General features: G+C 41.1%; 1 protein-coding gene across 3 annotated transcripts in view; it reads right to left on the minus strand.

The window, feature by feature from the left end:
* LOC144591940 (putative E3 ubiquitin-protein ligase HERC1) overlaps positions 1–16,441 on the minus strand; it is a 209,667-nt gene that overhangs the window by 108,091 nt on the left and 85,135 nt on the right. For all 3 annotated transcript variants that reach the window (XM_078395990.1, XM_078395980.1, XM_078395998.1), the window contains exons 28-31: positions 16,089–16,209; positions 14,858–15,095; positions 12,970–13,142; positions 4,666–4,821 (exon numbers count right to left, since the gene is read on the minus strand). In XM_078395990.1, the coding sequence (XP_078252116.1) occupies positions 4,666–4,821; positions 12,970–13,142; positions 14,858–15,095; positions 16,089–16,209 (688 nt within the window). The remainder of the gene's footprint in view (positions 1–4,665; positions 4,822–12,969; positions 13,143–14,857; positions 15,096–16,088; positions 16,210–16,441) is intronic.

Genomic DNA, 16,441 nt, shown 5'->3' on the forward strand with positions numbered 1-16,441 from the left:
ATCTCAGAATTATGAACGTTTAAATTGTGTACTAATCTATCAAGGGTAATATGTAATATGGCACGAGTTTAAATTAAACCACTAAAGCAGCAAGTTACTCAGTGGGCTGTTAGGGCCCGTTGCTACGCAGTAGATTTCTATGATTCTATGAACTCACACAATACAAAATCAATTAATATCACATACCAGATCAAAAAATAGGTTTTAAAGATCATTTCACTACTTCCCTTAGAAAAAATGTTTTACATTATAATGAAATATTCATTTCATCTAATAAACGGAGAATATGAGTATATGAACAATTTACCTGTATTTGCAGCATTACTTTAGAAACATTGATTGTTGTACAAATAGAATAGCAACTTGTATGCTAAGCAGTTTTTAAAAGCAAAATGTGACAAGGCATCTCTTCAGAGAATTACCAAACAAAACATGATGAGCTATAAGGAGATATGGGCAGATAACCAGCTCAACGAATAGGTAGATTCGAAGAGAGTTGATAGACGTATCGAAAGGGTATTCCTAAACTTCAGACCATAACAGCTGAAGGCATTCATACCAATATTGGAGCAATTAAATTCTGAACGAATGAACGGCAAGAACTAGGAGAGCATAAATCTTGGAACATTATTAGGCTGCAGGAAGGGTAGGAAAGGCCATGCAAGTATATAAGAAAAATTATAATTTAATATTACGGAATTAATGACTCAGGAACTATATGCCAGTGTGCATAAATCCGAAACGTCACCCATCCTTTTTCTCCAGAGATGTTGCCTGACCCACAGTTACTCCAGCACTTTGTGTCTATCTTTGGTATAAACTAGCATCTGCAGTTCCTTGTTTCTACTTGGAGTGATGATTGAATGGGGCTGTATCAGAAGAAACTAAGATTGGAATCAATCTTGTTTAGTTTCAAACAACTGCTGAGGAGAGGGATAAACCCCAGGTCTAGGGAATAGAGCTTGCGATGCAATAGCATCTGTCTTCCTAATATTTTGTAGTATAATTTTTTTTCTAAATCAGAACTATACACCCAACAAAACAAATTAGGAAGATAGACACAAAAAGATAGAAACTCAGCGAGACAGGCAGCATCTCTGGAGAGAAGGAATGGGACACTTCTTCAGACTGGTTAGGGATAAGGGAAACGAGATATAGACAGTAATGTGGAGAGATGAAGAGCAATGAATGAAAAATATGCAAAACAATAACGATGATAAAGGAAACAGGTCCATTGTAAGCTGTTTGTAGGGTGAAAATGCGAAACTAGTGCGACTTGGGTGGGAGAGGGCCTTAATGTCAAGCACCATTGCCGATTTCATCACTCCTGGCTGTCTGCCTTCCACAGCCTCCAACCTTATCATTTCCCAGCCCTGCACAGCCCGTTTTTGCCTTCTCCCCAAAATCCACAAACACAACAGCCCTGGCAGACCCATTGTTTCTGCCTGCTCCTGTCCCACGGAAATTATTTCCACGTACCTCGACCATCCTACCCTCCCCGGTCCAAACTCTCCCGACCTATGTCCAAGACACCTCACATGCCCTTCGTCTCTTTAATGACTTCCGCTTTACGAGCCCCCACTCCCTCTTCTTTACTACGGACGTTCAATCATCAACACCTCCATCCCCCACCAGGAAGGGCTTAAAACCCTCAGTTTCTTCCTCGACCACAGAACCATCCAATTTCCCTCAACAAACACTCGACTCAGCCTAGCAGAGCTGGTCCTCACCTTCAACAACTTCTCCTTTGACTCCTCCCACTTCAAGTCCAAGGCGTAGATATGGGCACCCGCATGGGCCCCAGCTATGCCTGCCTCTTTGTAGGGTATGGATGAATGAATGAATAAGTTTATGAATAAGTGTATTGGCCAAGTATGTGCATATACAATGAATGTGCCTTGGTGCTCCGCTCACAAACATACAGTTAACAATTAAGAATAAAGCATAAAAACATCAAAACAATAAGGATACAAAATTACGGTCCAAACATGTGGGTGAAAATAACCCAGAGCAAAAAAGAGACTACAGACTTTGGTTATTGAGTAGAACTACTACTCGTGGAAAAAAGCTGTTTTTATTTCTGGCTGTAGCTGCTTTGACAGTCTGGAGTCCCCTTCCAGTGGGAAGTGTTTCAAAGTATGTTGAACAATCCCTATTCCAGGCGTACACTAGCCCTATCTCCGTTCCATTGATGACTGCATCGGTGCTACCTCCTGGACCCGTACAGAACTCATGGACTTCTTCAACTTCACAACCAATTTTCATCCTGCACTGAAATTTACTTGGACCATCTCCGACACCTCTCTCCCATTTCTCGATCTCAGTCTCCATCACAAGAAATTGGCTATTAACTGACGTCTATTACAAACCCACTGACTCCCACAACTATCTCGACTACACTTCTTCCCACCCTGTTTCCTGCAAATACTCTATCCCCTACTCCCAATTCCTCCATCTACACCGCAACTGTGCCCAAGATGAGGTGTTCCATACTAGAACATCCGAGATGTCCCCATTCTTTAGAGAACGGGGGTTCCCCTCTCCCATCATTGATGAGGCCCTCACTTGTCTCTCCTTGGTACCCCGCAGCTCCGCCCTTGCTCCCCCTCCCCCAGTCGCAACAGAAACAGAGTCCTCCTAATCCTTACCTTCCACCTCATCAGCTATCGCATACAACACATAATCCTCCAAAATTTCCGCAACCTCCAACAAGATCCCACCACTAGCCACATTTTCCCCTTTCCGCAGAGACCGTTTCCTCCGCAACTCCCTGGATAAATTCATCCCTTCCCACCCAAACCACCTATACCTCCTCCTATACTCTGTCCAGGGAACCTGACAGTCCCTTCAGGTTAGGCAGCGGTTCACTTGCACCTCCTCCAACCTCATCTACTGTATCCGTTGTTCAAAATGTGGACTCTTGTACATCGGCGAGACCAAATGCAGACTGGGCGATCGTTTCGCGGAACACCTTCGCTCAGCCCGCATGAAGCAATCTAATCTCCCTGTTGCTGGACACTTTAATTCTCCTTCCCATTCCTACAGACCTTTCTGTCCTCGGTCTCCTCCATTGTCAGTGAGGCTAAACACAAATTGCAGGAACAGCATCTCATATCTCACTTGAGCAGCTTACAGCCCAGTGGCATGAATATTGATTTCTCTCACTTCAGGTAGCCCCGGCATTCCCTCTCTCTATTCCTCCCCCACCCAAGTTGCATTAGCTTCTCATTTTCACCCTTCAAACAGCTTACAATGGCCTGTTTCCTTTATTATCGTTACTTTTTTGCATATCTTTCATTCATTGTTCTTTATCTCTCCACATCACCATCTATATCTCTCGTTTCCCTTATCCCTAACCAGTCTGAAAGGTCTCGACCTGAAACGTCACCCATTCCTTCTCTCCAGAGATGCTGCCTGTCCTGCTGAGTTACTCCAGCTTTTTGTGTCGATCTTCGGTTTAAACCAACATCTGCAGTTCCTTCTTACACAAAACAAATTAGGAAGACGGTGGATGGATCAAAAGAAGTTACTCCAACATTTTGTGTCTACCTTGTGGCAAGACAGAGTTGGATGCACTAGTTTGCATGTAAAAAAATAACATTTTTGCACAGCTTTAGTTTTAGAGAGAGCATTGAAACAGGTCCTTTGGCCAACCAAGACCATGCCGACCACCGATCACCCATTCACACTAATTTGATGTTATCCCATTTTCTCATCCAATCCCCACGCACTCAGGACCATTTACAGAGGGCAATTAACCTACAAACATACATCTTTGGGATGTGGGAGAAAACCCACGCGTTCATAGAAACATAGAAAATAGGTGCACGAGGAGGCCATTCGGTCCCTTGAGCCAGCACCGCCATTCATTGTGATCATGGCTGATCGTCCACAATCAATAACCCGTGCCTGCCTTCTCCCCATATCCCTTGATTCCACTAGCCCCTAGAGTTGTATCTAACTCTCTCTTAAATCCATCAAGTGATTTGGCTTCCACTGCCCTCTGTGGCAGAGAATTCCACAAATTCACAACTCTCTGGGTGAAAAGTTTCTTCTCACCTCAGTTTTAAATGGCCTCCGCTTTATTCTAAGACTGTGGCCCCTCGTTCTGGACTCGCCCAACATTGGGAACATTGAGAACATGCATGTTCACAGATCGAACATGCAAACTCCACACGGACATTATCCGAGGTCAGGATTGAACCAGAGTCTCTGGCGCTGTGAGGCAGCGGCTCAACCAGTGGTGCCACTGTGCATCCTTCAGAACACCAGAAGGAACTATTAAGCCTAAAGATTGGAGTACACTGTAGAGTAATTCTCTAGCAACAATGGATGAGGTAAAGCCGAGCAAGGAATCTATCTAGCTGGATGGTAGCAGAACAACACTTGAGAAGGATGGCATGATCAACTGTGTCAAAGGTTGAAGGTCGAGAAGGAAAACATGGAATGGATTACCTTGTCACAATTATTTGCCAGGATGCTGTTAACAATGTTAACTAGGTGATGGCTTTAGTACCATGGCAGATTACAAAAATCAAATTGAGGAAATTCAAAGATGTTCTGGTAAAATTTGATACAAATGTATAAAGCTTTTGGAGAAAACAGGGTGATAGTTCCCAAGATTAAAAGCATGATATAATTATTAGGATAATTTCACCATCTCACCTGATGTATTCATTCCCGAAGCTATCAATAAAATTGGGTCAATCCATTTCACAGAAACCATATTGTTCTGCAGGCTTCTGAAGGAGATAACACGACGCAAAAAAACAAGGAAGTCTCCCAACTGAATTTCTACATTTCTTCTGTTATTGATGAAATCTATACAGAAGAGAGAAAACATGAGGACGTTAACAGGTTAACGTAAATTTGGGATGATTAAGTTCATAACTATCTAATAAATGTATTTTAAATTTCACATATAAGAAAAAAACATCCTGGCTTAATTATGAAAGTATTGGCTTTATGCAAAATGGACCTAATACAAATATTGATCCAAATACCAATAGGCATTAACAAACCATAAAACTCCTTTTTAAGTCCACAGAATTGTTTTTTTATGATATAGAAAGAATGGCTTCCATTCCGTAGGATTTCTTATTGATATGTTGAGGCCAAGACATACTCTTGAAGTTGAGTTCAAGGAACTGTGATTTACCAGATCATTTTGAGCTGGGACCACCACTCTTAAGGAGGGGACTCCAGGCAGTTGCAATGTTAGTTTAGTTCAGAGATACAGCGTGGAAACAGGCACTTCAGCTCACCGAGTCCACTCCGACCAGCAATCCGCACACACTAACGCTATCCTGCACACACTGGGGACAATTTTATAATTTTACCAAACCAATTAACCTTCAAACCTGTACGTCTTTGGAGTGTGGGAGGAAACTGGAGATCCCAGAGAAAACCCACGCAAGTCACGGGGAGAACGTACAAACTCCGAACAGACAGCACCCGTAGTCAGGATCGAGCCCGGGTCTCTGGCGCTGTAAGGCAGCAACTCTACAACAACTTAATCTGATGAGTTTCTATCATGGCAAACTGGACTACTGAATTGCTCTGTACAAATAAATATCACACTACGTTCCTCCATTCTTCCTCAACGAGCACAAAGTTCAAATATAAAGAGTGTACTTTCCCCTGGTTAAATTGATTGTATATCATATTCTAGAGCTGAAGAAGGGTCTCGACCCGAAACGTCACCCATTCCTTCTCTCCCGAGATGCTGCCTGACCTGCTGAGTTACTCCAGCTGAGTTACTCCAGCATTTTGTGAATAAATCGATTTGTACCAGCATCTGCAGTTATTTTCTTATATTCTAGAGCTATTTCTTGAATGAAGGGCCACAGGCCTTCAAAGAACCACAACATTTTCCAGAGTTGTCCACCGTTTCCATGTAATCTACCATATGTAATTTACCATTATATTATATTTAAAAAATACTCTTTGTAAGTCTATTTACAGGAAAATCATTAAAGGTTAAAATGTTATAAATGACAGACAGATCACTATGTTTCTGTGCTCAACCTTTCTTTTTGGTGCTTATATAACAGAGCAGCCAATGCCAAAGAATCAATAGGTAGACACAAAATGCTGGAGTAACTCAGCGGGACAGGCAGCATCTCTCCAGAAATGCTGCCAGTCCTGCTTTACTCCAGCATTTTGTGTCTACCTTTGATTTAAACCAGTATATGCAGTTCTTTCCTACGCCAATGAATCAATTGTGGATTTTTTGTAGTATCCACATAAATATCTGCTGATATTATTTCATTTGCTTTGTATTAATAATGGTTTAAAATTCATTCAAACTTCAGAAAACATTTGGTGTAGTTACCTTTCCACTTTATGCATAGATTTTTATGCAGGTTAACGAGTCCATTTAAAAATTAGCTCCACATGTTTAGACAATGATGAGGTGCCATTCTTCAAATTTACATTTATCTGGTTAAAAAAGCGCAGGAGGCCACTGATAGGTCATTGCGGGATTCGGATGGAGAAATAAAGCGACAGGAGAGGTATTTAGACAGACACATAAGCAGGCAGGGAATGGAGGGATATAGACCAGTTGTAGGCCGATGTGCAGTTTAAATTGGCGTAGGTGTGGACCACAGACATTGTGAACTGACCAGCCTATTTCTGTGCTGCACTGTTCTATTTTCTATGAAACAAGCAGCTGAGAGCAATTCCTGAGGACTGAACTCAAAGTGATTGCTAATCTGGATTTGCTTTCTTCAATGTAGAGGAATCCACATTGTGAATAAGGAATGCAGCATCCTAGATTGGAATTAGTACAAGTGGATCATTTTGTTTTGCCTGGAAGAACTGTATGGGTACCAGGATGGTGGGAAATAAAGAGGTTAAAAAAAAGAAGCAAATGTTCCTTAAAATATTGCTAGGTGAAGTCAACAGGCCAAGCAACATCTGTGAGGGAAAACATCACGTACGCTGTTTCATGGAAAAGTGATAGAAGAGAGGGAAGGCAGGTTGGGCCTAGCCTTTACGCCATGGTGCATCAGAATAAAAAGGGGTCAAATCATTTTACCCTATGGCTGGCAATCTAGTCTTTTCTATTTATGAAATGCAGAAGTTAGGTCCAGAACACATGTTCAGTCCGAAATTTGCTTGATGTGGGATTTCAAATGGACTCCACTGGTTGGCCCAATCCTATTCAGATTCCTCAGCATAATGCTGAGGAAATCACTCCTTGAGACCTTTACCAGAATCTAATGTGTAATTTGTACGGAAGTCTGTAATTTCCCCATTGCTCTATTGTACTGGAGTATAACTTACTTGTATTTGTATAAACTATATAACTGATCTGTTTGGACAGCATGCGAAACAAGGCTTTTCATTGTACCTCGGAAAACATGACAATAATGAACCTAATGGAGACAATGGAGAAGTAAATGTTTCTTAAAATATTGCTGGATGAATTCAAAAGTTCAAGCAGCATCTGTGAAGGGCAAAAGGTATGGGTCCTGATGCAGGACCTAGACCCAAAACGTCGCCACCACAGACCTGCTGAGTTTTTCCAGAATTGTGTTTTGTTCCAGATTCCAACACCTGTTTCTAGATTGATCTTAAATGCTGTGCTTATCAACTTTTTAAATTAAACTTTATAAAGTTTTACTTTATTTTTAATTTCTAAAATGTAACTGAATGTCAGAAATAAAAAAATAAAAAAATTAATGTAAGTTTTACAGAAGGTAAAACTTCACTCCCAGCTTTAATTTGTTTTGTGTTTCCGCAGCACTCGGTCCCGCTATTGTGCGTCAAAGAATTATTTGATTTACACACATTCTAACAAACATTTACACTGTACATCCATCAGGTCTTTAGGGCACTTGTCCTGGATTTAGAAATCTACTTCCTATAATATTATGCCACTCTCCAGTTAAAAAATACAATGCATCGAAATATTCATGATGCATTTAACCAGCCTTTACAAAGCTTGAAATTTCACTTTAAATGTTTTACTTACAAGGTACACAATTCTTTTGTAAATCACAAATACCTGCATAAACAGAAAATGCAGTAAATATTTAGCAGATTGGGCAGCATCTGTGAGAAAAAAAAATTGAGATCTCGGGTTGATGAATGTTTGTTTTAAATTTTCTGATGATGTTTATTTACCAGAAAAATTAAATGTACGTACTTCTCTTTCAACAAATGCTGCCTGACCTGCTGAATATTTCCAGCATTCTTTCATTTCTAATTTCTAACATTAGCAATATTTTTCTCTTGCCTCAGGAAAAGACTGGTACTTAAACTTCAATGTTTTAGATAACACTATTGGTCCTGAACATCTTTCTTTAAGGCTGTGGGGTTGTAGTGGAGGTAAACCTCAAGATGCTGCCAGTTTACCACCAAGCCTAGGAATGGAGCAGAACTTTCCCAATCAGGGCAAAGAAGAACTTACTTTGTCTAAAGGAATACTCGTGAGTTAGTTTCTTTCAGACAAGTATCAAGTTAGTTGGAGCTTTGGTCCTAATTTGAAGAAAGTCTTCACTTTAAGAGTAACGTGAACGTTTGAAATAGCAGCAAAAGATATTATGCAAGCCAGAAACTGTTTCAGGCAGTTGCTGATGTTGACTTAATCAAGATTCATCCGACTGCTTCAAGTTCTAGGTTGAAAAGAAATCAATAAATTGCAACAAAACAAAACAAAAGCAAAATCAGAATATATAATTTCCATCAGCAATGAAAATATAGGATGCACATTAACAGGTTGGATAGAATGCAGCTGGTGAGTGTGATTGGTGATAATGTTAAAGAAGACAAGCTGTTCAACCTGAGCAAGGCTTCATAAGCAGGGAATGGGTCTCAGATGATTTGTCATGACAGAATCATGATGAGTATGAGAATGAACCATTTCAAATCTCACTACAGAAGTCACGTTCATAAATGATAGGAGCAGAATTAGGCCATTCGGTCCATCGTCTACTCCGCCATGCAAACATGGCTGACCTATTTCTCCCTCCTAACCCCATTCTCATGCATTCTCCCAATACCACTCTTACTAATCAAGAATCTATCCATCTCTGCCTTTAAAATATGCATTGACGGCCTCCACAGCCTTTTGTGGCAAAAAATTGCAGTTTCACACCCTCTGACTAATGAAATTCCCCCTCATCTTCTTAAAGGAACGTCCTTTAATTCTGAGGCTATGACCTCTAGTCCTAGACTGTCCCACTAGTGGAAACATCCTTTCAACATCCAGTCCATCCAAGCCTTTCACTATTCGAGTTCCAATGAGGTCCCCCCTTATCTTTTTAAACTCCAGCGAGTACAGGCCCAGTGCCGTCAAACACTCATCATCTGTTAACCCACTCGTTCCTGGGATCATTCTTGTAAATCTCCTCTGGATCCTCTTTAAAACCAGCACATCTTTCTTCAGATATGGTGCCCAAAATTGCTCACCATACTCCAAATGCAGCATGACCAGTGCCTTAGAGAGCCTCAGCATTACATCCCTGTTTTTGTATTCTAGCCCTCTTGAAATAAATGCTAACATTGCGTTTGCCTTCTTTACTACCAATTCAACTTATACGAATCCTGTACGAGCACTCCCAAGTTCTTTTGCATCTCAGATTTCTGGATTCTGTCCCCATTTAGAAAACAGTCTGCCATTATTCCTACTACCAAAATGCATGACTCCACACTTTGCGACACTATATTCCATCTGCCACTTATCTGCCCACTCTCCCAACCTCTCCAAATTCTTCTGCAAAGTCTCCGCCAGGGCAGGGCGAGGGGAGAGGGGAGACAGGCGAGGGAACGACCGAGGCTGGGCGAGAGGCGAGGGGCCGAGGCCGGGGCCGAGCGAGAAGCGAGGTGAGAGGGGCGAGAGAACGACTGAGGCCGGGCGAGGGGAGAGGGAAGGACTGAGGCCGGGCGAGAGGCCGAGCGAGGGGAGAGGGAAGGACTGAGTGCGGGCGGGTGGGCGGCGGCACTGCCGGCGGCCATCTTGTTTTGGCGAGTGAGGAGCAAATGAAGTGGAACGTGGAGCATTGTGACGTCATACGCCGAGGAGTTTCAGGAAATGGGTTAGAAAGTGAATTTTTAAACTTTAAAATCTCTCTAGCTTTAAAAATGTAGGTTCAATTTGAATGAGAGTTGTTACATATTATGCCCAGGATAATGGTAAGGTGGTGCAAAAATGGTGGCGCTATGGTGTACCATTTTGGCTGTGCGAGCCATAAAAGTTATGCTTTGCACAAACACACATACACGCGGACAGAGGGTTTTAGTAATATATAGATAGATAGATTGACAATAGACAAAAGGTGCAGGAGTAGGCCATTCAGCCCTTCCAGCCATCACCGCCATTCAGTGTGATCATGGCTGATCATTCACAATCAGTACCCTGCTCCAAACGTCTCCCCATATCCCTTGACTCCACTATCTATAACAGCTCTATCTAGCTCTCTCTTGAACGCATCCAGAGAATTGGCCTCCACTGCCTTTTGAGGCAGAGAATTCCACAGATTTACAACTCTCTGACTGAAAAGGGTTTTCCTCTCCATTAGATCTCCGTTCTAATGGCCTACCCCTTATTCTTAAAGTGTGGCCCCTGGTTCTGGATTCCCCCAACATTGGGAACATGTTTCCTAACGTGTCCAATTCCTTAATAATCTTATATGTTTCAATAAGATCCCCTCTCGTCCTAAATTCCAGCGTATACAAGCCTAGTCGCTCCAGTCTTTCAACATACGGCAGTCCCGCCATTCCGGGAATTAACCTAGTGAACCAACACTGCATGCCCTGCAACTACTAATAGCAAGAATATCCTTCCTCAAATTTGGAGACCAAAACTGCACACAGTACCCCAGGTGCTGTCTCACTAGGGCTCTGTACAACTGCAGAAGGACCTCTTTGTTCCTAAACTTAACTCCTCTTGTCATAAAGGCCAACATGCCATTAGCTTTCTTCATTGCCTGCCGTACCTGCATGCTAACTTTAAGTGACTGATGAACAAGGCCACCCAGATCTCTTTGTACTTCCCCATTTCCTAACTTGATACCATTCAGATAATAATCTGCCTTCCTGTTCTTACCACCAAAGTGAATAACCTCACAATGATCCACATTAAACTGCATCTGCCATGCATCTGCCCACTCACACAACCTGTCCGTCACCCTGCATCCTCATAGCATCCTCCTCACAGTTCACTTATATCACTCTAAAATTTAGGTAGGGGCATTTAGGTAGGGGCATTAACCACTCTTTGATGGCTAACCAGCAATGAAACAAACAACAACAGACACGTTGTGTTCATCCTTTGAAAATGCTCATGCAAATCATGTTAACTGCTTCTTAAATTTTAAACGTTATAGTTTTCAATTCATTTGTTGCCCATATCTGGTGTACAATTGTTCTTAAAAACATCGTACACATAACTGTCTTTACATCAAACCCACGGAATCAGAAAGAATAACTTGTATTTCATAACAATACTTGGCCAAACCTATATTTTGGTAGAGCTGCCGGCAACAGTGGTGGTCTTGGATTTTGCTCACTTAGTGAGACTCATGGAAAACTTTACCAGCTACAATTCTAGAAGCATCATATTCAGTCTTGCAGAGTTTCTTGCATAAACAATGCAGAGTTTCTACAGCACATTAAGAAAAAGCCAAATGATGATTGGGCATGCAGGGATAAGCATTCAATTCTAATACTACTTTATTTCAACTCTACTAATCACATTATAATTCCTTGATTAAAGATATAACTGTTTAACAATAAACAGATTACCACTGCTAAAGTATGATTGTGGTTAAAAACACCAAATAAAAACTCTGCATTCAAATTCAAAATGTACAACCGTCTGCAAATTAGAAAGAAATGTTGCAATATCGTTAACTTTGTTTACAATATTTTAGAAGCAGCCCCATAAACTACAGCACTATTGCCCAGGAGGAAATAACACTATTTTCACAAAGTTTCAATCACATCATTACTTATGTTCAAAGAAATTTGAGGAAATCATTAAAATTTTATTTCTTATAAGTTAACTTTATTTAAAAATAATTAACAGGAGCTCTCAGCTATTTCAGAATAGAACAATCACAATCCATCTCTTGCATCTCAGGGCTCCTCGTTTTATTATACATCAGCGAATTGCTTTCTTCCATCCACTCCGTAGCATCAGTCTTTCAGCTGAAAGAGTTGAATTTGATGCTATTTTCAATCCGCCTTCCTCCTGCTGAGTCTGGAATGAATTGTTCCCTTCAATGGATCTCTCAACAAAGAGCAAATTTACCTCTCAATAATAAGCAAAACCTAATTGTTTTATAGTCTTAAATCCTGTCTAAGCTGTGTTTTTCAGTCAAGCATTACATACTAGGAGCCTATTGATAGGGAGAAAGTTAGTGCACTGACACACAATTAAAAAAATAACGACTGTAAAGTGGTATGAAATATACCAAACATTCCACATACATGTTAATCTGAATCAGAATAACATCTCCTTCATTCGACAATTAATAAAATTTAGCTAAACGTTTTCATGCCATTGACCTATTAATGCTGCAGACATTATCTCTTAGCAGTATCAAGCAATACATACATTTGAGATACAACTCCCCTCAAATAACAAAATGTATTACTAATGCTTGTTACTAGCCAGAAGGCTGTTGAGGTTAGTAAATAAACCTCAGGGATCTGACACAATGCCGCCAGTAGGCTCAAGCAGACATTGTGCAAAAGATCCTTCAATAGAACAGTCCAAGGTGTGTTCCATTAGGTGGTGACCGGAATGGATCTTATAAAATGGTCTAAATGTAGTATTTTTCCAAGATATTTTCTAAAAAGTTAAATTGAAATACTCCGTTAATTAGTTACTTTGTCTTAACGATGCTTTACTATAAACCAAAACCAAACACATCTCAATAGGCCTTACAATATTAAGATCTAGTGACATTGGTAAAGTGGTTTTAACAGTGTTTTCACTTATGTTTCCATTCCCACCTTTACTTTCCGACCTGGTGCCGGATCCGCAGCCATGTGGTTCTTTACATTCCTCTCCAGTTATTTCACATTCTGCATTTCCGCACATCGCATGCAAAAAATTTTGCAGCTGGCAGCACAATACGTCCATTGGTGCTTGAACTACTTCTGGGCACAAAGTGTCTGCATAGGAACTGTCAGCAATACAGAAAATAAATTTAAATGTGAGCTTTATGTTTAGAACATGTGTTACAGACTAAATTTAATTGTGCAACATTTCCAGTTCATACAGCATCTGTATTCTCGAACCAAGACTGACTAAGCTCTACTCATCACCAATAGTAACTCACCTGAAGCTGACAGGAGCAGCACAGTAAATAGATTTATAAAGCAGCCTTTGGCAGCCCAAAGTGACTGCCCCTAGTGTTGTATAAAAGGAACATAGGCACCAGCAGGGCAGCCTATTGAGAGCAGCTATGTTGGATGTGTTTTGAGGCAATGTGCTTTGTTAAGGACAATTGCTGAGACTTTTGCTCGTGAGGCCTTTTAGTGAGGAAGCCTAGCAGAGGGTAAGGTCTGTTTTTTTTTGGTGTAACTCCTTCTTGGTCTTAGTGCGGTAGAGATGGCAATTTGGAGCCCTGGTATGCTCTTCCTGCAGAAAGTGGGAAGTTAGGGAGACTTCCAGAGGACCATATCCGTGGGAAATGTATCCAGCTGCAACTAGATTTGAACTGTGGCTGGATGACATCAGGATCATATGGGAGATTAAGAGCTTTAAAGCATCACAGACAGGCGTACAGTGAGGTGATCACACCCAATGTACAGGCAGACAGTAGATGGGTGACCACAAGGAAAGGGAATAGTCAGAGAGTGCATAATCTCCTGTGATCCTTTCCCTCAAAAACAAGAATGCACTTTTTGATACTGTTGGGAAGGGTCAGGATGACGGTGGCGAGCATTCAGAGGTGAACAGCAGCAGCAATCAGGTCTGTGGCACCAGGCCTGGCTCATAAAGAAACGAATACAAGAAATAAAAGTGTTCACTTTACTATTGTAATTAAACCTCAACAGGCCAGGAAAATTGAAAGTAGATTGTGCACCATAATCAAAATTATGTGGATAAAAGTGAGGTTATCCACTTTGGAGGCAAGAACGGGAAGGCAGATTATTATCTGAATGGTGCCAGGTTAGGAAAAAGGGAAGTACAACGAGACCTGGGTGTCCTAATACATCAGTCACTGAAAGTAAGCATACAGGTACAACAGGCAATGAAAAGAGCTAATGGCATGTTGGCCTTCATAAAGAGAGGAGTTGAGTATAGGAGCAAATAGGTCCTTCTGCAGTTGTACAGGGCCCTAGGTGAAACACCTGGAGTATTGTGTGCAGTTTTGGTCTCCTAATTTGAGGAAGGACATTCTTGCTATTGAAGGAGTGCATCGTAGGTTCACGAGGTTAATTCCCAGCAGAAAACATGTTCCCGATGTTGGGAGAGTCCAGAACCCAGGGGCCACATTTTAAGAATAAGGGGTAGGCCACTAATAACTGAGACGAGGAAAAACTTTTTCACACAGATTTGTGAATTTGTTGAATTCTCTGCCACAGAAGGCAGTGGAGGTCGATTCACTGGATGCAATCAAAAGAGAGTTAGATAGGCTCTCAGGGCTAGCAGAATCAAGGGGCATGGGGAGAAGGCAAGAACGGGGTACTGATTATGAATGATCAGCCATGATCACATTGAATGGCAGTGCTGGCTCGAAGGACCGAATGGCCTACTCTTGTCTATGTATCTAAATGCTAACGCACGTAGCAGCAATGGCTAAGGTGCAATATTGCAGTTAATGGATTATCTGCAAATTCAGTGATCTTTTCATCAACCCTCAAGTTTCAGTGGAACGTAGGGGTTACTTACCTTGCAGTGATTGCCAAAATCTGCAGAAGCCTAGCACCAGCCAGTTTTAATGCCACGTTTAGCTGGGAATGGGCAGACACTGAGGCCATCAACCACCGCTGGTTCACTAGGAGGCAGGAGTTTGTCAGCTTGGAGAGGGCATCGAGAAGACCACTGTGGATCACTACTGTTATATCAGTAGGCTGGTATCGTATGTTTAAGGCAAATATGGTAGCCAATAATAGATGTTGCTGGGCTCCTGCAACAACAAACAAATTGATTAATAATTCAGAGAAACAAAGGAAAAAACATTTGAAATCATTAAATAGCATCAAGACTGGAGATAATTTTTCATCTGTCCTAAATAAATTTATTAACTTCTAATAAATTTAAAATATAATATGCAAGTGTGATTTAAGAAGCTTGTTTAAGTAAAAGCTTTAACTAACAACATGTTTTAATGAGTAGGACACAAAATGCTGGAGTAACTCAGCGGGACAGGCAGCATCTCTGGAGAGAAGGAATGGGTGATGTTTTGGGTCGAGACCCTTCTTCAGACTGACCTTTTATTGACTTTAATAAAACATATTTTAAGGACAGTCAATAGTTAATTTGAAATCATTGGTGTATGGATTAATAGGTGGTGAGTAACACACTTAGCATTTAAGGGCTGAATAGATTAGTTTGATAACTATTGCTGAGGCATGTGAGAGGAAGGCAATTGTCAGGAGGATAATTGTTGTGAGGGAGGGTCAATAGTGGTAGGAATTCCAGGAAAGGAGATGCAAAAGAGGAAACACTGAAGGGACAGCAAGGGGTTTTGGAGTAATACTGTGGTGGTATTGAAACCTGTGGTGGAACTGCTGGCTTGGGGGATGGGAGGAGGGGAATGGCAAACTGGTAGTGGGGCCATGTTGGAGAAGATCAATAGTAGGGAGAATAAAACAGCCTTGGATGGAAACCATGTTGGGACTGTATCACTTACTTGTGGTTATAAGTACTAATCTTCCAAATATCAGTTAAAGCATGTGGATTATAAAAATGTAGCAGCATTTCCAAGTGCACTAAATACACCTTTTGTTGTTTTTTTCCCCCACTGCTGGTATTTTTTTAAAGAGATGGTCTGGGAAGGGGGAGGGAGGGCAGGGTAGCGTTTGAAGCAAATTTGGTACAAGATATTTTTGCGAATCATGACTAGAGGTAAAGTTATTTAAAGAAAATGAAATCATTAATTATCTCCAAATTTATTGACCTGAGAGCTCGTTTCCAGTTGCAAGTCCTTTTTCCAGGGCAGAAACCAGATGCTGATAGAGCTTATGTGCTGCAGTCTGAAGTTCTTTCTGTGTACTTCCACAGGCAGCATGTGTTACATCCTAAAGGCAGAAGAAAGAAGGCACAAAGAAAGTAACGATTGTTGCCTCATTAGGTAACAACCAAACAAGTCCATACCGAATCAATTATATATTTCAAGTAAGGAACTTGCTTGGTGCCATTTGTGGGGTATGATAGCTATAACTTAATTCCACACATACGAGGGTAAAATAGTTATATATAAACCATGCATTTGTCACTTTTCTCTTGTGTAGCAATAGGATTTTTCTTAAC

This window comes from Rhinoraja longicauda, chromosome 1 (genome assembly GCF_053455715.1).
Source record: "Rhinoraja longicauda isolate Sanriku21f chromosome 1, sRhiLon1.1, whole genome shotgun sequence".
Taxonomy (NCBI): Eukaryota; Metazoa; Chordata; class Chondrichthyes; order Rajiformes; family Arhynchobatidae; genus Rhinoraja; species Rhinoraja longicauda.